This window comes from Pseudophryne corroboree, chromosome 1, assembly GCF_028390025.1.
Source record: "Pseudophryne corroboree isolate aPseCor3 chromosome 1, aPseCor3.hap2, whole genome shotgun sequence".
In the NCBI taxonomy this organism is placed as follows: domain Eukaryota; kingdom Metazoa; phylum Chordata; class Amphibia; order Anura; family Myobatrachidae; genus Pseudophryne; species Pseudophryne corroboree.
This window is the reverse complement of record NC_086444.1, coordinates 26074331-26099233: the sequence shown is the minus strand read 5'-3', so window position 1 is coordinate 26099233 and position 24903 is coordinate 26074331. Positions and strand designations below refer to the sequence as shown.

General features: G+C 49.4%; 1 protein-coding gene across 3 annotated transcripts in view; it reads right to left on the bottom strand.

Moving 5' to 3' along the window:
• The window catches only part of KIAA1328 (KIAA1328 ortholog), a 363237-nt gene that overhangs the window by 213669 nt on the left and 124665 nt on the right, over positions 1-24903 (bottom strand). For all 3 annotated transcript variants that reach the window (XM_063958050.1, XM_063958033.1, XM_063958040.1), the window contains one exon: positions 3850-3977. In XM_063958050.1, coding sequence (XP_063814120.1) covers positions 3850-3977 — 128 coding nt within the window. The remainder of the gene's footprint in view (positions 1-3849; positions 3978-24903) is intronic.

The window sequence follows — 24903 nt, the reverse complement described above, 5'->3', positions numbered from 1 at the left end:
TGACTGCCCCCCAGCCTCGAAGGCTGGCATCCGTGGTTACCAGGACCCAGTCCTGTATGCCGAATCTGCGGCCCTCTTGAAGATGAGCACTCTGCAGCCACCACAGTAGAGATACCCTGGTCCTTGGAGACAGGGTTATCAGCCGATGCATCTGAAGATGCGATTCCGACCACTTGTCCAAGAGGTCCCACTGAAAGGTTCTTGCATGGAACCTGCCGAATGGAATTTTGCTTCGTAAGAAGCTACCATTTTTCCCAGGACTCGTGTGCAGTGATGCACCGATACCTGTTTTGGTTTCAGGAGGTCTCTGACTAGAGATGACAGCTCCTTGGCTTTCTCCTGCGGGAGAAACACTTTTTTCTGTTCTGTGTCCAGAACCATCCCCAGGAACAGCAGGCGTGTGGTAGGAACCAGCTGTGACTTTGGAATGTATAGAATCCATCCGTGCTGTTGTAGCACTTCCCGAGATAGTGCTACTCCGACCAACAACTGCTCCATGGACCTCGCCTTTATAAGGAGATCGTCCAAGTACGGGATAATTAAAAACTCCCTTTTTTCGAAGGAGTATCATCATTTCTGCCATTACCTTGGTAAAGACCCTCGGTGCCGTGGACAGTCCAAACGGCAGTGTTTGGAATTGGTAATGGCAATCCTGTACCACAAATCTGAGGTACTCCTGGTGAGGATGGTAAATGTAATCCCCCTCCTCCAGGCTTGCAATAACCGCCCTGAGCGATTCCATCTTGAACTTGAATTTTTTTATGTATGTGTTCAAGGATTTCAAATTTAAAATGGGTCTCACCGAACCGTCCGGTTTCGGTACCACAAACAGTGTGGAATAGTAACCCCGTCCTTGTTGAAGTAGGGGCACCTTGACTATCACCTGCTGGGAATACAGCTTGTGAATTGCCTCTAGCACAGCCTCCCTGCCTGAGGGAGTTGTCGGCAAGGCAGATTTGAGGAAACGGCGGGGGGGAGACGCTCGAATTCCAGCCTGTACCCCTGAGATACTACTTGAAGGATCCAGGGATCCACCTGTGAGCGAGCCCACTGATCGCTGAAATTTTTGAGGCGGCCCCCCACCGTACCTGGCTACGCCTGTGGAGCCCCCGCGTCATGCGGTGGACTCAGAGGAAGCGGGGGAAGAATTTTGATTCTGGGAACTGGCTGACTGGTGCAGCTTTTTCCCTCTTCCCTCGTCTCTGTGCAGAAAGGTAGCGCCTTTGACCCGCTTGCTTTTCTGAAGCCGAAAGGACTGTACCTGATAATACAGTGCTTTCTTAGGCTGTGAGGAAACCTGAGGTAAAAATTTTTCTTCCCAGCTGTTGCTGTGGATACGAGGTCCCAGAGACCATCCCCAAACAATTCCTCACCCTTATAAGGCTCTATGTGCCTTTTAAAGTCAGCATCACCTGTCCAGTGTCGGGTCTCTAATACCCTCCTGACAGAATGGACATTGCATTAATTCTGGATGCCAGCCGGCAAAATATCCCTCTGTGCATCCCTCATATATAAGACGACGTCTTATGTTCGCAGAATAGTATCCCTGTTTGACAGGGTTACAGACCACGCTGCAGCAGCACTATCTGCAGGTCTCAGTCTAGTACCTGAGTGTGTAAATACAGACTTCAGGATAGCCTCCTGCTTTTTAATCAGCAGGTACCTTCAAAGTGGCCGTATCCTAAGACGGCAGTGCTACCTTTTTTGACAAACGTGTGAGCGCCTTATCCACCCTAGGGGATATCTCCCAGCGTAACTTATCCTCTGGCGGGAAAAGGTACGCCATCAGTAACTTTTTAGAAATTATCAGTTTCTTATCGGGGGAACCCACTCTTTTTCACACTTCATTCACTCATTGGATGGGGGAACAAAACACTGCCTGCTTTTTCTCCCCAAACATAAAACCCTTTTTTAGTGGTACTTGGGTTAATGTCAGAAATGTGTAACACATTTTTTATTGCCGGGATCATGTAACGGATGTTCCTAGTGGATTGTGTATATGTCTCAACCTCGTCGACACTGGAGTCAGACTCCGTGTCGACATCTGTGTCTGCCATCTGCGGGAGCGGGCGTTTTTGAGCCCCTGATGGCCTTTGAGACGCCTGGGCAGGCGCGGGCTGAGAAGCCGGCTGTCCCATAGCTGTTACGTCATCCAGCCTTTTATGTAAGGAGTTGACACTGTCGGTTAATACCTTCCACCTATCCATCCACTCTGGTGTCAGCCCACAGGGGGCGACATCCCATTTATCGGCATCTGCTCCGCCTCCACAAAAGCCTCCTCATCAAACATGTCGACACAGCCGTACCGACACACCGCACACACACAGGGAATGCTCTGACTGAGGACAGGACCCCACACAGCCCTTTGGGGAGACAGAGAGAGAGTATGCCAGCACACACCAGAGCGCTATATAATGTAGGGATAAACACTATCACTGAGTGAATTTTCCCCAATAGCTGCTTGTATAAACAATATCGCGCCTAAATTTAGTGCCCCCCCTCTCTTTTTAACCCTTTGAGCCTGAAAACTACAGGGGAGAGCCTGGGGAGCTGTCTTCCAGCTACACTGTGAAGAGAAAATGGCGCCAGAGGGAGATAGCTCCGCCCCTTTTTCGCAGACTTTTCTCCCGCTTTTTTATGGATTCTGGCAGGGGTAATTATCACATATATAGCCTCTGGGGCTATATATTGTGATTTGCCAGCCAAGGTGTTTTTATTGCTGCTCAGGGCGCCCCCCCCCAGCGCCCTGCACCCTCAGTGACCGGAGTGTGAAGTGTGTATGAGGAGCAATGGCGCACAGCTGCAGTGCTGTGCGCTACCTTGGTGAAGACTGAAGTCTTCTGCCGCCGATTTTCCGGACCATCTTCATGCTTCTGGCTCTGTAAGGGGGACGGCGGCGCGGCTCCGGGAACGAACACCAAGGACGGGTCCTGCGGTCGATCCCTCTGGAGCTAATGGTGTCCAGTAGCCTAAGAAGCCCAAGCTAGCTGCAAGCAGGTAGGTTCGCTTCTTCTCCCCTTAGTCCCTCGTTGCAGTGAGCCTGTTGCCAGCAGGTCTCACTGTAAAATAAAAAACCTAACATATACTTTCTTTCTAGGAGCTCAGGAGAGCCCCTAGTGTGCATCCAGCTCGGCCGGGCACAGAAATCTAACTGAGGTCTGGAGGAGGGGCATAGAGGGAGGAGCCAGTGCACACCAGATAGTACCTAATCTTTCTTTTAGAGTGCCCAGTCTCCTGCGGAGCCCGTCTATCCCCCATGGTCCTTACGGAGTTCCTAGCATCCACTAGGACGTCAGAGAAACATTATATAACAGTCCTCAGTCCGGCATATAATGCTTTGTTCTGTAGTGACGATCACTTTATGGCGAGAGGAAATCTGTATGAGAATTTAAAACCGATTGTTTTGCATTTAAAAGAATCCTGTTTGTATAAATATGAAATGATTGCGAGATACAGTGATGGCACAGATTCCCGGTACAGCGCTGCGTATGTTGCCCCTCCACGCTCTCCCATTAGGCACGGATACTATACCTAAAAGCTTACAAACCCTGGCCACACACATCCAGCATTTATAAAGACTTCCCGCTCTGTCCGACGAGCATTATCTGCACCTCCGCAGAGGTGAGAACATTTGCATAATTGATTCAACTATTAAAATGTCCTTCCTACTGTATTAGTAAATACACGGTGTGCTAATTGCTCTTCATTAGGAAACAAACAAGCTCCCCTCCCCCTCAACCTCTTCCCAGCGCGGCTGCGAGTTGCTGGGGGGAGCAGAGGTCTGTGAGCACAGATCACGGGGGCTGTCTGCGCTGCAGGTGGGGGGGGGGGGGCAGTCAGAGAGCTCACCTGCTGCGGCTTGCTGCTCCTGGCGCTCAGCTCGGAAAGAGACAGGTTCAGCTTCTCCTGCTGCTCTGACAGATACTTCTGATACAGACCCAGCAGCTCCTGACACTCCCGGTACTGCTGTTGCAGAGGTAGAAATGGTCGTTAAGGGATTTCACTGAAAAGTTTCTTGAAGGAAAAGAAAGATAAATTCACTAACGTAACAGGGTCATATCTAGCAGAGTGACACGGGCTGTCTAGACAACTGTATGGCTTAAAGGGACCACACTGACACATGGACAAGACCTGTTTGTAATGCAAGGAGGGCGGGGGGTTCCATGTCTTTGCACGTAGGGAAAATATTGTCTGCGTATGCCTGTATCCCACAGACACTGGCCAGCTTACCAATCCCAGATAATCAGCCCCCTTTTTGCAATCACGCCTGCGAAAACACATAAGGGGGTATTCAATTAAATTGGTCAAAAAAACGGCACTAATTCGACACAGGGTATTCAATTGTGGGCATTTTCACCCATTTTATTAATCCACGTTTCACTTTTTTCTTTTTGTTGAAACAGCATGGGCGAAAATTGCGCCCAAAAATGGGTGAAAACGCCTGCAAATTCGCCAAAACACGCGTATCAGAGGTGAATTCGCCGATACACGTGGTTTTCGCCAATGCCGGATTTTTCTACCAGTCGTAAAAAACGGCAAGGGTATTGAATAAGTTGAATGTAAATTCGACCTAAAAACTGGTCGAAAAATTGCACTAATTAAATACCCCCCTAGAATCTGTGATAAGTTCACGGACCTGTGTCCTTTTCAACAGTAAATAGTTAATTTTTTTGGTGCAAAAATGGGGGATAATTGAATTGAGAGAAAGAAAAAAAATTGTGAAAAACTCCCATTTTTCGTGCACAAAAAATTATTGAATTCCCCTCCTTACTGTATTTGCCCAACTGGCAGTGCAGAATGGTCTATCCAGGTTAAAAGCTACTGGCTTTTTCTTTTTCAGTTCAGAATCAGCATCCACAATTTGCGCCCCATTTCCTACGCCCCATGGTTTTGTCAAGGTGCAAAATTACACATTCCATCTGTAATTACCGTAAACTCCAGAGCATTCCAGGGAATAAATAGTTACGCAATAACTCGGAGCGTGTGACGAATGACCAGAGTAACCTGTGAACGCAACTATACGCCTCCACCCAGAATACCCCTAATGGAGTCACGAGCGCACTAACGTTCAGACAATGCAGCTGGTACATAGGCCAGGATATTGGAACCACATATATAACAAGTCGGCTAAACCCCACATGATAATCAGAGGTCACTAGGTCGGGTGACTGAAAGCATCCGCACAGCACAGAAGTGCAGAGCGTGTCGGACAGAATAAACCAGCAATACCGCGTTCTATGGTAGCGATATTTACACATCTGATTTTCTCTATTAGGCTCTCCCTGCCCAAGCTAAACTAACAGTATAAGAAAAGCGGGAATAGGATGTCGTCTGCAATTTGGTGGCTGTATTCTCTCCCCATGGGGCAGATGTATTAATCCTGGAGAAGTGATAAAGCAGTGATAAGTGGAAGGTGATAACGCACCAGCCAATCCGCTCCTAAATGTCGATTTACATATTGTAGCTGATTGGCTGGTGCGTTATCACCTTGCACTTATCACTGCTTTATCACTTCTCCAGGCTTAATACATCTGCCCCCCTGTTAGTAAATCACACCGCTCCTCTATGCGTCCCAGCAACCTGACAGGCAAAATAGGCGACACGTCGGCTCTGTATGGAGGTAGGCAGCATGTAACTGGGAGTGTGGCTGCGCTGGGAATAGGCTAAGGAGGGGGAGGGGGGGGGGCGAATCTTTCCAAACGGCTCATGTTAATTTCATGTTTAGATTCGCACAAATTTAGAATGTAAAAGTAAAACAAATAAAATGAACACTGCATAATTCAGCTGTCATTTTCTCCAATTGCTCATAATTGTAACTATAAAAAGATAATATTCAGCCATATGTGCATCTACAGAAGAGGATTGGTCAAATCCACAGAGAAAGCAACGTGAATCAAACGCGCCCTCTAGTGGTTACTCTTCAGATGAGCAAAACACGGGGAACAATGAGAGTCGGGGGAAACGGAGAAAAAATTGATTCTAATGCAAGAATTAGGTTTCAGGAGCAGCTTTCATCATTTACAGAAGCATGTACGCTAAATATCTCTGGGGGAACAGATGAAGGGAAAATAAGGGAAAGAACATTTTGTGAGATGGAAGAAGGGGCCTGCAGTGTTCTGTACCAACCCTAAGGGGAGCCGAGCAATTTCTCCACAGCACCTGATATTTCTCAGACTGCAGGTCACACATCCTGATGGAAGGGATTACATAATCTGGTAGCATCAGACACATGTCCTGCCGGTGTGCTGGGATGAGAGGATGGCTGCGTCGCAACGGCTACATGCAGCAACACTGGAACGTTATTCAAGGGAACACTGCTACATAGTGGTAGCTGCCATCTCAGCCATCTAGTGACAGTAACACACCAAGAACCAGTGCCCCATACAATGGTAAAGAGATCCGTGAGAGTAATGGTTACACTGTGAGCACTGGCTCTCTCCCAGTGTCATCTGTCCCTCCCGTCCATTAGATTGTAAGCTCCTGTACTCACTACTTACTTCTCTTGTGCACCAGCTTTACCCCACACCACCTCCTCTCTGACCCGGACTGCACTACTTTGATGGTTCGCCCCTCTATCAGCGTCTCTAAACCTGTTCATTGCGCCCACGCTATGCTGTATTGTACTGTTCACTGTATTGTACGGTTCTATCTTGTTGTGTCTTATCGCTCGCCCTCTGGGGGTCATTCCGAGTTGATCGCTAGCTACCGTTGTTCTACAGCAGCAATCAGGCTAAAAATAGGCATTTCTGCGCATGCATCGCAATGCGCAGGCGCGTCGTACGGGTACAATGAGCATCGTGGGTTTGTACAGAGTGTAACGAACATTCCAGTCGCACGGCCGAACGCAGGAAGATTGACATGAAGTGGCCGTTTCTGGGTGTCAACTGACCGTTTTCAGGGAGTGCTTAGAAAAACGCAGGCGTGGCTGGGCGGGTGTGTGATGTCAAAAGCTGTCCCTCCATCGTTAGAATCAACATACACGAAGAGTAACTACAGGGCTGGTATTGTTTTGCACAAAAAGATTTTGCAGGCGCTCCTCTGCACAAGCGTTCGCACTTCTGCAAAGCGAAAATACACTAAAAACTGCTAGCGAGCAACTCGGAATAACCCTCTCTGTACAGTGCTGGGGGACACTTGTGATGCCGTCTATACTACTACTACTACTACAAGAGAAGTAACCTCACACACATAACAAAGGTACACCAGGTAAAAGCTGCATCACATCTATGTATACTGAAGAAGCCGGACCCATGGTAAGTATGATGAAAAAGGATGGATTCGGTTTTCTGGGTGTGTGAATTTAGTGTAGATGTGTCTCTCTCAATACACTTTCTATGGATCCTGCTTTTACTGGGGAGCAGGGTCGGACTGCCCATCTGGAACTTCTGGCAAATGCCAAAAGGGCTGCTGGGCCAGTCCGGTCATTCAGAGTGCCGGGAAGGCCGCTCGCAGCGCAGTTTCCGGCTTTGTTGTGGAAGCTCCCCCACCCCCCTGCCCTGAGGCGTGCCACGAATCAACCCCCACTGACTCGCAGCACGCCCCCGTCGCTAGTGTCCGCGTGCCCCTGTCGTGTGTGCGCATGATTTTGGCCCCCAGTCCGTTCCTGCTGGGGAGAGGGAGATTATAAGCTCTCCATGCCCGTCTCCCAGGTGACAGCTGGGACATGCACCCTCCCGGACGGGCCCCTCCTGCTGCAGGTCATGCAGTCCGAGGTCTGGACTGTTCGGTTTTGACCCAATCCAGGGGAGATCTGGATTTCCCTGGCTTGGAGATAGTTTCTCAAACTGGTTTGTTGCATCGATTCCAAAAAAAACACCCAAAAAATAAGATTTTACTCACCGGTAAATCTATTTCTCGTAGTCCGTAGTGGATGCTGGGACTCCGTAAGGACCATGGGGATTAGCGGCTCCGCAGGAGACTGGGCACAACTAAAGAAAGCTTTAGGACTACCTGGTGTGCACTGGCTCCTCCCACTAAGACCCTCCTCCAGACCTCAGTTAGGATACTGTGCCCGGAAGAGCTGACACAATAAGGAAGGATTTTGAATCCCGGGTAAGACTCATACCAGCCACACCAATCACACCGTATAACTCGTGATACTATACCCAGTTAACAGTAAGATAACAACTGAGCCTCTCAACAGATGGCTTAACAATAACCCTTTAGTTAGGCAATAACTATATACAAGTATTGCAGACAATCCGCACTTGGGATGGGCGCCCAGCATCCACTACGGACTACGAGAAATAGATTTACCGGTGAGTAAAATCTTATTTTCTCTAACGTCCTAAGTGGATGCTGGGACTCCGTAAGGACCATGGGGATTATACCAAAGCTCCCAAACGGGCGGGAGAGTGCGGATGACTCTGCAGCACCGAATGAGCAAACTCTAGGTCCTCCTCAGCCAGGGTATCAAACTTGTAGACTCTTGCAAGAGTGTTTTAACCCGACCAAGTAACAGCTCGGCAAATTTGTAAAGCCGAGACCACTCGGGCAGCCGCCCAAGAAGAGCCCACTTTCCTCGTGGAATGGGCTTTTACAGATTGAGGGTGCGGCAGTCCAGCCGCAGAATGTGCAAGTTGAATCGTGCTACAGATCCAGCGAGCAATAGTCTGCTTAGAAGCAGGAGCACCCAGCTTGTTGGGTGCATACAGGATAAATAGCGAGTCAGTTTTCCTGACTCCAGCCGTCCTGGAAACATATACTTTTCAGGGCCCTGACTACGTCCAGAAAACTTGGAATCCTCCAAGTCCCAAGTAGCCGCAGGCACCACAATAGGTTGGTTCACATGAAAAACTGATACCACCCTCAATTCCGCCTTATCCATATAAAATACAGATAAGGGCATTTGTATGACAAAGCCGCCAATTCTGATACACGCCTGGCCGACGCCACGGCCCACAGCATGACCACTTTCCACGTGAGGTATTGTAGCTCCACGGATTTAAGTGGCTCAACCCAATGCGACTTCAGGAAATCCAACACTACGTTGAGATCCCACGGTGCCACTGGAGGCACAAACGGGGGTTGACTATGCAGCACTCCCTTAACAAAAGTCTGAACTTCAGGCAGTGAAGCCAGTCCTATTTTGGAAGAAAATCGATAGAGCCGAAATCTGGACCTTAATGGAACCCAATTTTAGGCCCATAGTCACCTCTGACTTGTAGGAAGTGCAGAAAGCGACCTAGCTGAAATTCCTCCTTTGGGGCCTTACTGGCCTCACAGCACGCAACATATTTCCGCCATATGCGGTGATAATGGTTTGCGTTCACTTCTTTCCTAGCTTTAAATAGCGTAGAGATAACTTCCTCCGGAATGCCCTTTTCCTTCAGGATCCGGCGTTCAACCGCCATGCCGTCAAACGCAGCCGCGGTACGTCTTGGAACAGACAGGCCCCCTGCTGCAGCAGGTCCTGTCTGAGCGGCAGAGGCCATGGGTCCTCTGAGATCATTTCTTGGAGTTCTGGGTACCAAGCTCTTCTTGGCCACCTGGAACAATGAGTATAGTTCTTACTCCTCTCCTTCTTATTATTCTCATTACCCTGGGTATGAGAGGCAGAGAAGGGAACACATACACCGACTGGTACACCCATGGTGTTACCAGAGCGTCCACAGCTATCGCCTGAGGGTCCCTTGACCTGGCGCAATATCTTTGTAGCTTTTTGTTGAGGCGGGACGCCATCCTGTCCACCTGTGGCCTTTCCCCACGGTGTACAATCATTTGGCAGACTTCTGGATGAAGTCCCCCCTCTCTCGGGTGGAGGTCGTATCTGCTGAGAAAGTCTGCTTCTCAGTTGTCCACTCCGGGAATGAACACTGCTGACAGTGCTAACACATGATTTTCCGCCCATCGGAGAATCCTTGTGGCTTCTGCAATCGCCATCCTGCTTCTTGTGCCGCCCTGTCGGTTTACATGAGCGACCGCCATGATGTTGTCTGACTGGATCAGCACCGGCCGGTGTTGAAGCAGGGGTCTAGCCTGACTTAGGGCATTGTAAATGGCCCAAAGTTCCAGAACATTTATGTGTAGGGAAGTCTCCTGACTTTTCCATAGGCCTTGGAAGTTTCTTCCCTGTGTGACTGCCCCCCAGCCTTGAAGGCTGGCATCCGTGGTCACCAGGACCCAGTCCTGTATGCCGAATCTGCGGCCCCCTAGAAGATGTGCAGTCACCACCCCAGCGACACCCTGGCCCTTAGAGACAGGGTTATCCGCCGATGCATCTGAGAATGCGACCCGGACTACTTGTCCAACAGATCCCACTGGAAGATCCTTGCATGGGACTTGGCGAATGGAAATTCTTCGTAAGAAGCTACCATCTTTCCCAAGGCTCGCGTGCATAGATGCACCGATACCTGTATTTGTATTAGGAGGTCTCCGTCTAGAGACGCCAACTCCTTGGACTTCTCCTCCGGGAGAAACCCTTTTTATCCTGTTCTGTGTCCAGAACCATACCCAGGAACAGTAGAGCTCGGCCGGGCACAAGAATCTAACTGAGGTCTGGAGGAGGGTCTTAGTGGGAGGAGCCAGTGCACACCAGGTAGTCCCAAAGCTTTCTTTAGTTGTGCCCAGTCTCCTGCGGAGCCGCTAATCCCCATGGTCCTTACGGAGTCCCAGCATCCACTTAGGACGTTAGAGAAACTACGTGCAAAGTATTCTCAAACATTAAATAGAGCAAATCCAAAGGGGGGAAATAAAGTTTGCATTTTGTAACAAGGAGGCCGTTTACTCAAGAGTGCGGTTGTCAACTGAAGGCGACTTTCACATTTTGAGACTTGATGTCATTTCCAGCCGGCTCGGAGAGTTTGGACATCTGTAGCAGAAAGTGAGACACTGGTAATACATAAGAGTGTCAGCTTTGGCTGACTGGGAGCTGCCATGGCTAAAGCCATCCTGACACGCAGCAAACAGAGCGTGCACTAGCACTTGCTGCAGAATGAACAAACAGGCACTTAGAGGACGAGAAAGCACAGCGTACACCATATACGGTCAGCTGCACTCTGCCTGACAGTATGGTATGGCTCCTGTATAGAGCAGTCACTCGCTACCGCACAACGCGCAGGCAGCACACCCTCCCCATTCAATCAGCCATAGGTTGGTGCATTGCAAGGCATCCCTATGAAAAATTCATTATGAAGTAATTAACTGGTAAATTTTTTATGTAAAGTCATCCTTTTTCCGCACGCAGAAGATTGAGCCCATTACTTAAGGATAAATTTGCAGCAGAGGGAACTCCCGTGTTGCTGCTACACCGGTGCGATGAGGTTATATGTGATTCTGTGCTTCTCCGCTTTTGCGTATCAGCGGCAGGGCTGCAGGACGCTCTGCTAGGAAAGGGACCATTTTCTCTCTTCTTATTAATATTCATGGAGGGGCTTACTCTGGTTCCCAATGGACAGATGGAGCAGCAGAGAGATGGACGCTGCTAATCTTCCCTCCACACCTGCGGAGTATTACAGGCAGAACGTTACAGAGAGCGAGGCTGATATAAGAATAATCCCCTCTGCCACTTCCATCCTTATACGGAAAAGGGAAACGGCAGGCGGCTTCTATCACAGGCAATGGGACTTCCCAATAGGAGAGTTGGGTATATTAGGAAGTGACAGAAGCCCCACAAATATAAGTACAGGGGACAGCGAATCACTTGTCTGCATCGGTACCAGGTGCCATACAACCATAAACGCCAGATTACACAGTGGTTTCTTCTACTGCATGCACAACATGAAGACCCAACTCTGTGGAGGGGGAGACGCACACGCACGCACAAAGTCATTTACGTAAGAAGCTCGTTGAGCTCTGCCTACAGTGCAGGACACATTTCAGGCTGGCTGTAGTGTGCACTGTGATTTTGGGGTCTATTTACTAAGCCTTGAATGGAGATAAAGGGCTGTATTCAATAAGAGTCGGAAACTGCCGTCTTGTAGGAAAGATGTCAGTTTACGACTGGAATAGGTCGGAAGTGGTTCCGACCTATTCAGTAGGGGCACATTTTTTCCAACAAGTCGGGAAACCTGACTTGTCGGAATGCTCTCAGAAAGCAGGTGGATTGGCGAAAATAAGATTTTACTCACCGGTAAATCTATTTCTCGTAGTCCGTAATGGATGCTGGGACTCCGTAAGGACCATGGGGAATAGCGGCTCCGCAGGAGACTGGGCACAACTAAAGAAAGCTTTAGGACTACCTGGTGTGCACTGGCTCCTCCCACTATGCCCCTCCTCCAGACCTCAGTTAGGATACTGTGCCCGGAAGAGCTGACACAGTAAGGAAGGATTTTGAATCCCGGGTAAGACTCTTACCAGCCACACCAATCACACCGTATAACTCGTGATACTATACCCAGTTAACAGTATGATAACAACTGAGCCTCTCAACAGATGGCTCAACAATAACCCTTTAGTTAAACAATAACTATATACAAGTATTGCAGACAATCCGCACTTGGTATGGGCGCCCAGCATCCACTACGGACTACGAGAAAATAAGATTTTACTTACCGATAAATCTATTTCTCGTAGTCCGTAGTGGATGCTGGGACTCCGTAAGGACCATGGGGAATAGCGGCTCCGCAGGAGACAGGGCACAAGAATAAAAGCTTTAGGATCAGGTGGTGTGCACTGGCTCCTCCCCCTATGACCCTCCTCCAAGCCTCAGTTAGAATACTGTGCCCGGACGAGCGTACATAATAAGGAAGGATATTGAATCCCGGGTAAGACTCATACCAGTCACACCAATCACACCGTACAACTCGTGATCCGAACCCAGTGAACAGTATGATAGAACGAAAAAAGAGCCTCTGAAAAGATGGCTCCCAACAATAATAACCCGAATTTTTGTAACAATAACTATATACAAGTATTGCAGACAATCCGCACTTGGGATGGGCGCCCAGCATCCACTACGGACTACGAGAAATAGATTTATCGGTAAGTAAAATCTTATTTTCTCTGACGTCCTAGTGGATGCTGGGACTCCGTAAGGACCATGGGGATTATACCAAAGCTCCCAAACGGGCGGGAGAGTGCGGATGACTCTGCAGCACCGAATGAGAGAACTCCAGGTCCTCCTCAGCCAGGGTATCAAATTTGTAGAATTTAGCAAACGTGTTTGCCCCTGACCAAGTAGCTGCTCGGCAAAGTTGTAAAGCCGAGACCCCTCGGGCAGCCGCCCAAGATGAACCCACTTTCCTTGTGGAATGGGCTTTTACCGATTTTGGCTGTGGCAGGCCTGCCACCGAATGTGCAAGCTGAATTGTACTACAAATCCAACGAGCAATCGTATGCTTAGAAGCAGGAGCACCCAATTTGTTGGGTGCATACAGGATAAACAGCGAGTCAGATTATCTGACTCCAGCCGTCCTGGAAACATATATTTTCAGGGCCCTGACCACGTCAAGCAACTTGGAGTCCTCCAAGTCCTTAGTAGCCGCAGGTACCACAATAGGTTGGTTCATGTGAAATGCAGAAACCACCTTAGGTAGAAATTGAGGACGAGTCCTCAATTCTGCCCTGTCAGAATGAAATATTAAGTAAGGGCTTTTATATGATAAAGCCGCCAATTCTGACACACGCCTGGCTGAAGCCAGAGCTAACAGCATCGTCACCTTCCATGTGAGATATTTTAAGTCCACAGTGGTGAGTGGTTCAAACCAATGTGACTTTAGGAAACTCAACACAACATTGAGATCCCAAGGTGCCACTGGGGGCACAAAAGGAGGCTGTATATGCAGTACCCCTTTTACAAATGTCTGAACTTCAGGTACTGAAGCCAGTTCTTTTTGGAAGAAAATCGACAGGGCCGAAATTTGAACCATAATGGACCCTAATTTTAGGCCCATAGACAGTCCCGTTTGCAGGAAATGGAGGAAACGACCCAGTTGAAATTCCTCTGTAGGGGCCTTCCTGGCCTCACACCACGCAACATATTTTCGCCAAATGCGGTGATAATGTTTTGCGGTTACATCCTTCCTGGCCTTGACCAGGGTAGGGATGACTTCATCTGGAATGCCTTTTTCCTTCAGGATCCGGCGTTCAACCGCCATGCCGTCAAACGCAGCCGCGGTAAGTCTTGGAACAGACAAGGCCCCTGCTGGAGCAGGTCCTTTCTTAGAGGTAGAGGCCATGGTTCGTCCGTGAGCATCTCCTGAAGTTCCGGATACCAAGTCCTTCTCGGCCAATCCGGAACCACGAGTATAGTTCTTACTCCTCTCCTACTTATGATTCTCAGTACTTTTGGTATGAGAGGCAGAGGAGGGAACACATACACTGACTGGTACACCCACGGTGTTACCAGAGCGTCCACCGCTATTGCCTGAGGGTCCCTTGACCTGGCGCAATATCTGTCTAGTTTTTTGTTTAGACGGGACGCCATCATGTCCACCTTTGGTTTTTCCCAACGGTTCACAATCATGTGGAAGACTTCTGGATGAAGTCCCCACTCCCCCGGGTGAAGGTCGTGTCTGCTGAGGAAGTCTGCTTCCCAGTTGTCCACTCCCGGAATGAACACTGCTGACAGTGCTATCACATGATTTTCCGCCCAGCGAAGAATCCTTGCAGCTTCTGCCATTGCCCTCCTGCTTCTCGTGCCGCCCTGTCTGTTTACGTGGGCGACTGACGTGATGTTGTCCGATTGGATCAATACCGCCTGACCCTGAAGCAGGGGTTTCGCTTGACTTAGGGCATTGTAAATGGCCCGTAGTTCCAGAATGTTTATATGAAGAGATGTTTCCATGCTTGACCACAAGCCCTGGAAGTTTCTTCCCTGTGTGACTGCTCCCCAGCCTCTCAGGCTTGCATCCGTGGTCACCAGGATCCAATCCTGAATGCCGAATCTGCGGCCCTCTAGAAGATGAGCACTCTGCAACCACCACAGGAGGGACACCCTTGTCCTTGGTGACAGGGTTATCCGCTGATGCATCTGAAGATGCGATCCGGACCATTTGTCCAGTAGATCCCACTGAAACGTTCTTGCATGGAATCTTCCGAATGGAATTGCTTCGTAAGAAGCCACCATTTTTCCCAGGACCCTCGTGCACTGATGCACTGACACCTGGCCTGGTTTTAGGAGGTTCCTGACTAGCTCGGATAACTCCTTGGCCTTCTCCTCCGGGAGAAACACCTTCTTCTGGACTGTGTCCAGAATCATTCCTAGGAACAGAAGACGTGTCGTTGGAATCAGCTGCGATTTTGGAATATTTAGGATCCACCCGTGCTGACGTAACACTACCTGAGATAGTGCTACTCCGACTTCTAACTGTTCCCTGGACCTTGCCCTTATCAGGAGATCGTCCAAGTAAGGGATAATTAAGATGCCTTTTCTTCGAAGAAGAATCATCATTTCGGCCATTACCTTGGTAAAGACCCGAGGGGCCGTGGACAACCCAAACGGCAGCGTCTGAAACTGATAATGACAGTCTTGTACTACAAACCTGAGATACCCTTGGTGAGAAGGGTAGATTGGGACGTGGAGATAAGCATCTTTGTTGTCCAGAGACACCATATAGTCCCCTTCTTCCAGGTTCGCTATCACCGCTCTGAGTGACTCCATCTTGAATTTGAACCTTTTTATGTAAGTGTTCAAGGATTTCAGATTTAAAATTGGTCTCACCGAGCCGTCCGGCTTCGGTACCACAAACAGCGTGGAATAATACCCCTTTCCCTGTTGTAGGAGGGGTACCTTGATTATCACCTGCTGGGAATACAGCTTGTGAATGGCTTCCAGAACTGCCTCCCTGTCGGAGGGAGACTTTGGCAGAGCAGACTTCAGGAACCGGCGAGGGGGAAACGCCTCGAATTCCAGTTTGTACCCCTGCGATACTACCTGTAGAATCCAGGGATCCACTTGCGAGTGAGCCCACTGCGCGTTGAAATTCTTGAGACGGGCCCCCACCAAGTCTGAGTCTGCTTGTAAAGCCCCAGCGTCATGCTGAAGACTTGGCAGAAGCAGGGGAAGGCTTCTGCTCCTGGGAAGCGGCTGCATGGTGCAGTCTTTTTCCCCTTCCTCTGCCCCGGGGCAGAAAAGAGTGGCCTTTTGCTCGCTTGTATTTATGGGAACGAAAGGACTGAGTTTGAAAAGACGGTGTCTTTTTCTGCTGATGTGAAGTGACCTGGGGTAAGAAGGTGGACTTTCCAGCCGTTGCCGTGGCCACCAGGTCCGAAAGACCAGCCCCAAATAACTCCTCCCCTTTATACGGCAATACTTCCATATGTCGTTTGGAATCCGCATCCCCTGACCACTGACGCGTCCATAACGTTCTTCTGGCAGAGATGGACATAGCACTTACTCTTGATGCCAGGGTGCAAATATCCCTCTGTGCATCACGCATATATAGTAATGCATCCTTCAAATGCTCTATAGTTAACAATATATTGTCCCTATCCAGGGTATCAATATTTTCAGTCAGGGAATCCGACCACGCGACTCCAGCACTGCACATCCAGGCTGAAGCGATTGCTAGTCGCAGTATAACACCAGTATGTGTGTATATACTTTTTAGGATATTTTCCAGCCTTCTATCAGCTGGTTCTTTGAGGGTGGCCGTATCAGGAGACGGTAACGCTACTTGTTTAGATAAACGTGTGAGCGCCTTATCTACCCTAGGGGGTGTTTCCCAACGTGTCCTAACCTCTGATGGGAAAGGATATAGTGCCAATAATTTATTAGAAATTAGCAGTTTTTTGTCGGGAGAAACCCACGCTTTATCACACACCTCATTCAATTCATCTGACTCAGGAAAAACTATTGGTAGTTTTTTCACCCCCCACATAATACCCTTCTTAGTGGTATTTGTAGTGTCAGAAATGTGCAATGCCTCCTTCATTGCCGTGATCATGTAACGTGTGGCCCTACTGGACATTACGTTCGACTCATCACCGTCGACACTAGACTCAGTATCTGTGTCTGGGTCTGTGTCGACCCACTGAGGTAACGGGCGTTTTAGGGCCCCTGACGGTGTCTGAGACGCCTGGACAGGCACTAATTGATTTGCCGGCTGTCTCATGTCATCAACAGTTTTTTGCAAAGTGCTGACATTATCACTTAATTGTTTAAATACGATCATCCAGTCAGGTGTCGACTCCCTAGGGGGTGACATCACTAACGCAGGCAATTGCTCCGCCTCCACATCATTTTCCTCCTCATACATGTCGACACACACGTACCGACACACAGCACACACACCGGGAATGCTCTGATAGAGGACAGGACCCCACGAGCCCTTTGGAGAGACAGAGGGAGAGTCTGCCAGCACACACCCAGCGCTATATATATATATATATATATACAGGGATAACCTTATATAAGTGTTATTCCCTTATAGCTGCTGTTTATATTGTCATTTGCTGCCAATAGTGCCCCCCCTTCTCTTTTTTACCCTGATTCTGAAGCAGGACTGCAGGGGAGAGTCAGGGAGCCGTCCTTCCAGCGGAACTGTGAGGGAAAATGGCGCTTGTGTGCTGAGGAGATAGGCTCCGCCCCTTCACGACGTCCTTATCTCCCGCTCTTTTGTGTAAAAATGGCAGGGGTTAAAATACATCCATATAGCCCAGGAGCTATATGTGATGTATTCTTTTGCCACCTAAGGTATTATCATTTATATTGCGTCTCAGGGCGCTCCCCCCCCAGCGCCCTGCACCCTCAGTGACCGGAGTGTGAAGTGTGCTGAGAGCAATGGCGCACAGCTGCGGTGCTGTGCGCTACCTTAGTCTGAAGACAGGATTGTCTTCTGCCGCCGATTTCACCGGACCTCTTCGTCTCTTCTGGCTCTGTAAGGGGGACGGCGGCGCGGCTCCGGTGACCCATCCAGGCTGTACCTGTGATCGTCCCTCTGGAGCTAATGTCCAGTAGCCTAAGAAGCCCAATCCACTCTGCACGCAGGTGAGTTCGCTTCTTCTCCCCTTAGTCCCACGATGCAGTGAGCCTGTTGCCAGCAGGACTCACTGAAAATAAAAAACCTAAATTAAACTTTTATTCTAAGCAGCTCAGGAGAGCCACCTAGCCTGCACCCTTCTCGTTCGGGCACAAAAATCTAACTGAGGCTTGGAGGAGGGTCATAGGGGGAGGAGCCAGTGCACACCACCTGATCCTAAAGCTTTTATTCTTGTGCCCTGTCTCCTGCGGAGCCGCTATTCCCCATGGTCCTTACGGAGTCCCAGCATCCACTAGGACGTCAGAGAAATAGATTTACCGGTGAGTAAAATCTTATTTTCTCTGACGTCCTAAGTGGATGCTGGGACTCCGTAAGGACCATGGGGATTATACCAAAGCTCCCAAACGGGCGGGAGAGTGCGGATGACTCTGCAGCACCGAATGAGCAAACTCTAGGTCCTCCTCAGCCAGGGTATCAAACTTGTAGACTCTTGCAAAAGTGTTTGAACCCGACCAAGTAACAGCTCGGCAAAGATGTAAAGCCGAGACCCCTCGGGCAGCCGCCCAAGAAGAGCCCCCTTTCCTCGTGGAATGGGCTTTTACAGATTTAGGGTGCGGCAGTCCAGCCGCAGAATGTGCAAGTTGAATCGTGCTACAGATCCAGCGAGCAATAGTCTGCTTAGAAGCAGGAGCACCCAGCTTGTTGGGTGCATACAGGATAAATAGCGAGACAGTTTTCCTGACTCCAGCCGTCCTGGAAACATATATTTTCAGGGCCCTGACTACGTCCAGTAACTTGGAGTCCTCCAAGTCCCAAGTAGCCGCAGGCACCACAATAGGTTGGTTCACATGAAAAGCTGATACCACCTTAGGAAGGAATTGGGAACGAGTCCTCAATTCCGCCCTATCCATATAAAAAAATCAGATAAGGGCTTTTGCATGACAAAGCCGCCAATTCTGATACACGCCTGGCCGACGCCAAGGCCAATAGCATGACCACTTTCCACGTGAGGTATTCTAGCTCCACGGATTTAAGTGGCTCAACCCAATGCGACTTCAGGAAATCCAACACCACGTTGAGATCCAACGGTGCCACTGGAGGCACAAACGGGGGCTGAATATGCAGCACTCCCTTAACAAAAGTCTGAACTTCAGGCAGTGAAGCCAGTTCTATTTTGGAAGAAAATGTACAGAGACGAAATCTGGACCTTAATGGAACCCAATTTTAAGCCCATAGTCACTCCTGACTGTAGGAAGTGCAGAAATCGACCCAGTTGAAAATCCTCCGTTGGGGCCTTCCTGGCCTCACACCAAGCAACATATTTTCGCCATATGCGGTGATATGTTTTGCGATCACATCTTTCCTAGCCTTAATCAGCGTAGGAATGACTTCCTCCGGAATGCCTTTTTCCTTTAGGATCCGGTGTTCAACCGCCATGCCGTCAAACGCAGCCGCGGTAAGTCTTGGAACAGACAGGGCCCCTGCTGCAGCAGGTCCTGTCTGAGCGGCAGAGGCCATGGGTCCTCTGAGATCATTTCTTGAAGTTCTGGGTACCAAGCTCTTCTTGGCCAATCCGGAACCACGAGTATAGTTCGTACTCCTCTCCTTCTTTTATTCTCAGTACCTTCGGTATGAGAGGCAGAGGAGGGAACACATACACCGACTGGTACACCCATGGTGTTACCAGAGCGTCCCAGCTATTGCCTGAGGGTCCCTTGACCTGGCGCAATATATTTTTAGCTTTTTGAGGCGGGACGCAGACATGTCCACCTGTGGCTTTTCCCAATGGTGTACAATCATTTGGAAGACTTCTGGATGAAGTCCCCACTCTCCCGGGTGGAGGTCGTGCCTGCTGAGAAAGTCTATTTCCCAGTTGTCCACTCCGGGAATGAACACTGCTGACAGTACTAACACATGATTTTCCGCCCATCGGAAAATCCTTGTGGCTTTTGCCATCGCCATCCTGCTTCTTGTGCCGCCCTGTTGGTTTACATGGGCCACCGCCGTGATGTTGTCTGACTGGATCAGCACCGGCTGGTGTTGAAGCAGGGTTCTAGCCTGACTTAGGGCATTGTAAATGGCACTTAGTTCCCGAATATTTATGAGTAGGGAAGTCTCCTGACTCGACCATAGTCCTTGGAAGTTTCTTCCCTGTGTGACTGCCCCCCAGCCTCGAAGGCTGGCATCCGTGGTCACCAGGACCCAGTCCTGTATGCCGAATCTGCGGCCCTCTAGAAGATGAGCACTCTGCAGCCACCACAACAGCGACACCCTGGCCCTTGGAGACAGGGTTATCAGCCGATGCATCTGAAGATGCGACCCGGACCACTTGTCCAACAGATCCCACTGGAAGATCCTTGCATGGAACCTGCCGAACGGATTTTCTTCGTAAGAAGCTACCATCTTTCCCAGGACTCGCGTGCATTGATGCACCGACACCTGTATTTGTTCTAGGAGGTCTCTGACTAGAGATGACAACTCCTTGGCCTTCTCCTCCGGGAGAAACATTTTTTCCTGTTCTGTGTCCAGAACCATATCCAGGAACAGTAGACACGTCGTAGGAACCAGCTGCGACTTTGGACTATTCAGAATCCAGCCGTGCTGTTGTAGCACTTCCCGAGATAGTGCTACTCCGACCAACAACTGCTCCCTGGACCTCGCCTTTATAAGGAGATCGTCCAAGTACGGGATAATTATAACTCCCTTTTTTCGAAGGAGTATCAACATTTCGGCCATTACCTTGGTAAATACCCTCGGTGCCGGGAACAGACCAACGGCAACGTCTGGAATTGGTAATGACAGTCCTGTACCACAATTTTGAGGTACTCCTGGTGAGGAGGGTAAATGGGGACATGCAGGTAAGCATCCTTGATGTCCAGTGATACCATGTAATCCCCTTCGTCCAGGCTTGCAATAACCGCCCTGAGCGATTCCATTTTGAACTTGAACCTTCGTATATAAGTGTTCAAAGATTTCAATTTTAGAATGGGTCTCACCGAACCGTCTGGTTTCGGTACCACAAACATTGTGGAATAGTAACCCCGGCCTTGTTGAAGGAAGGGTACCTTGATTATCACCTGCTGGAAGTACAGCTTGTGAATTGCCGCCAGTACTACCTCCCCTTTCTCCGAGGGCAGCAGGCAAGGCTGATTTGAGGTAACGGCGAGGGGGAGTCGCCTCGAACTCCAGCTTGTATCCCTGTGATACTACTTGCAGAACCGAGGGATCCACCTGTGAGCGAGCCCACTGGTCGCTGAAGTTCCCGAGACGCGCCCCCACCGCACCTGGCTCTACCTGTGGAGCCCCAGCGTCATGCGGTGGACTCAGGTGAAGATTTTTGATCCTGGGAACTGGCTGTCTGGTGCAGCTTTTTCCCTCTTCCCTTGTCTCTGTGCAGAAAGGAAGCGCCTTTGACCCGCTCGCTTTTCTGAAGCCGAAAGGACTGTACCTGATAATACGGTGCTTTCTTAGGCTGTGAGGAACCTGAGGTAAAAAAAATTCTTCCCAGATGTTGCTGTGGATACGAGGTCCCAGAGACCATCCCCAAACAATTCCTCACCCTCATAAGGCAGAATCTCCATGTGCATTTTAAAGTCAGCATCACCTGTCCACTGCCGGGTCCCTAATACCCTCCTGGCAGAATGGACATTGCATTAACTTTTGGATGCCAGCCGGCAAATATCCCTCTGTGCATCCCTCATATATAAGACGACGTCTTTAATATGCTCTATGGTTAGCAAAATAGTATCCCTGTATAGGGTATCAATATTATCTGACAGGGTATCAGACCACGCTGCAGCAGCACTATCCATGCTGAGACAATTGCAGGTCTCAGTATAGTACCTGAGTGTGTATATACAGACTTCAGGAAAGCCTTCTGCTTTTTAACAGCAGGCTCCTTCAAAGTGGCCGTATCCTAAGACGGCAGTGCCACCTTTTTTGACAAACGTGTGAGCGCCTTATCCACCCTAGGGGATATCTCCCAACGTGACCTATCCTCTGGCGGGAAAGGGTACGCCATCAGTAACTTTTTAGAAATGACCAGTTTCTTATCGGGGGAACCCACGCTTCTTCACACACTCCATTCACTCATCTGATGGGGGAACAAAACACTGGCTGCTTTTTCTCCCCAAACATAAAACCCCCTTTTTTGTGGTATTTGGGTTAATGTCAGAAATGTGTAACACATTTTTCATTGCCGAATGTGCAACGGATGTTCCTAGTGGATTGTGTATATGTCTCAACCTCGTCGACACTGGAGTCAGACTCCGTGTCGACATCTGTATCTGCCATCTGAGGTAACGGGCGTTTTTGAGCCCCTGATGGCCTTTGAGACGCCTGGGCAGGCGCGGGCTGAGAAGCCGGATGTCCCATAGCTGTTACGTCATCCAGCCCTTTACATAAGGAGTTGATACTGTCGGTTAATACCTTCCACTTATCCATCCACTCTGGTGTCGGCCCCACAGGGGGCGACATCACATTTATCAGCATCTGCTCCGCCTCCACGTAACCTTCCTCCTCAAACATGTCGACACAGCCGTACCGACACACCGCACACACACAGGGAATGCTCTGACTGAGGACAGAATCCCACAAAATCCTTTGGGAGACAGAGAGAGAGTATGCCAGCACACACCAGAGCGCTATATAATGCAGGGATTAACACTATAACTGAGTGATTTTTCCCCCAATACCTGCTTGTATATACAATATTGCGCCTAAATTTGGTGCCCCCCCTCTCTTTTTAACCCTTTGAGCCTGAAAAATACAGGGGAGATCCTGGGGAGCTGTCTTCCAGCTGCACTGTGAAGAAATAATGGCGCCAGTGTGCTGAGGGAGATAGCCCCGCCACTTTTTCGGCTGACTTTTCTCCCGCTTTTTTTATGGATTCTGGCAGGGGTATTTATCACATATATAGCCTCTCGCACTATATATTGTGATTTTTTGCCAGACAAGGTATTCATATTGCTGCTCAGGGCACCCCCCCCCAGCGCCCTGCACCCATCAGTGACCGGAGTGTGAGGTGTGCATGAGGAGCAATGGCGCACAGCTGCAGTGCTGTGCGCTACATTGTTGAAGACCGAAGTCTTCTGCCGCCGATTTCCAGGACCATCTTCATGCTTCTGGCTCTGTAAGGGGGACGGCGGCGCGGCTCCGGGACCGAACGATCGAGGTCGGGTCCTGTGTTCGATCCCTCTGGAGCTAATGGTGTCCAGTAGCCTAAGAAGCCCAAACTATCTCCAGTCAGGTAGGTTCGCTTCTTCTCCCCTTAGTCCCTCGTAGCAGTGAGCCTGTTGCCAGCAGATCTCACTGAAAATAAAAAACCTAAAATATACTTTCTTTTCTAGGAGCTCAGGAGAGCCCCTAGTGTGCATCCAGCTCAGCCGGGCACAAGATTCTAACTGAGGTCTGGAGGAGGATCATAGAGGGAGGAGCCAGTGCACACCAGGTAGTCCTAAAGCTTTCTTTAGTTGTGCCCAGTCTCCTGCGGAGCCGCTATTCCCCATGGTCCTTACGGAGTCCCAGCATCCACTTAGGACGTCAGAGAAATACCCGCCGATTCACCTGCTGCTTTCGGAAACGGGGCCAAATTCGACATGTTTTGGCCCCCTTTCCGACAAACTCAATCCGACTTGAAAACAAGTTGGATTGAGCTGAGGAGACGGGGAGCGGTGCGGCGGGCTACTGGGATGAAAGTAGTACCTGTAGTGCCTCCCCCACCGCCACAGACATCACTCCCGCTGCCAGCTCCGGCCACCGCTGGAAGCTCCCCCGCCGGCCGCCGCACGCTGCTCCCCCGCCGGCCGCCTCATGATGTTGCCCCCACCGCTGCTGTCAGAGCACCCGGCAGCCGCTGACAGCAGCGGCAGGACAGGACACAGGGAACGGCCAACTCAGTCGGATTTGGCCGCTCTTTGAATAGGGGTTGTCGGGTCCATTCCGACAACTGCATGTAGGAATGGACCCGACTCTTATTGAATATACCCCAAAGTGGAGAGAGGTAAAGTATCAGCCAATCAGCTCCTGTCATTTTTCAAACCCAGCCTGTAACATGGCAGTTAGGAGCTGATTGGCTGGTAATTTATCTCCATTCAAGGCTTAGTAAATAGACCCCTTCCTACATTAATAGTCTATGAGTTGGGCAGTCTATGAGCAGAGAAGGGTGGCAATAAAATAAAGCAAAAAAAAAAAAAAAAAACAGAGTATCTCTGACAGAAAGTAAGTTGCTAAATACAAAAGTTGCTGCATCTACATGAAAGAAAAAACATTGGGCGTAATTCAGACCTGATCGTAGCAGCAAAATTCTTCTCTAATGGGCAAAAACATGTGCACTGCAGGTGGGGCAGATGTAACATGTGCAGAGAGAGTTAGATGTGGGTGGGTTATATTGTTTCTGTGCAGGGTAAATACTGCCTGCTTTAGTTTTACACTGCAATTTAGATTTCAGTTTGCACACACCCCACCCAAATCTTAAGGGCCCTACACACTTGCCGATGTTTCTGATTTGGACGATGTTAATTTTCACCGATTAACGACCACCATCCAAATTGGCTTGCTATGCTAAATGAGTGCATACACACTGAGCGATATGAATGATTTATCGTTCATTACTGAACGAGATTGTTCATATCGCGCGTACACATCGGCAAGTGTGTAGGAACTATAACGCTCTGTGCACTTGATATTTCTATCCCACCTGCGTGCACATGGCTTTGCCCATAAGAGAACAATTTTGCTGCTGCGATCAGGTCTGAATTAGGCCCATAGTTATTTCCCTATGACAGCAAAACGTGGCAAGTTACAAAGCTGAACCGCACCGATAATGATTGTGAGAGGGATACATCCGTAACTCCGCCCAAATGAAACTGTTATAAAAATCGCTGCTAAATGTCAGGTCATTTTCAAATTCTGCTAAACAAATGAAAAAAATGAAATGCTGTAAAAAAAAAAAAAAAAAAAAAAAAAAAAAGGGGCCCAGCAAGGGACGTATTCTACAAAGACTGGACACCAGCCGCCTCGCAGCCAGGAACCCCCACCCCGC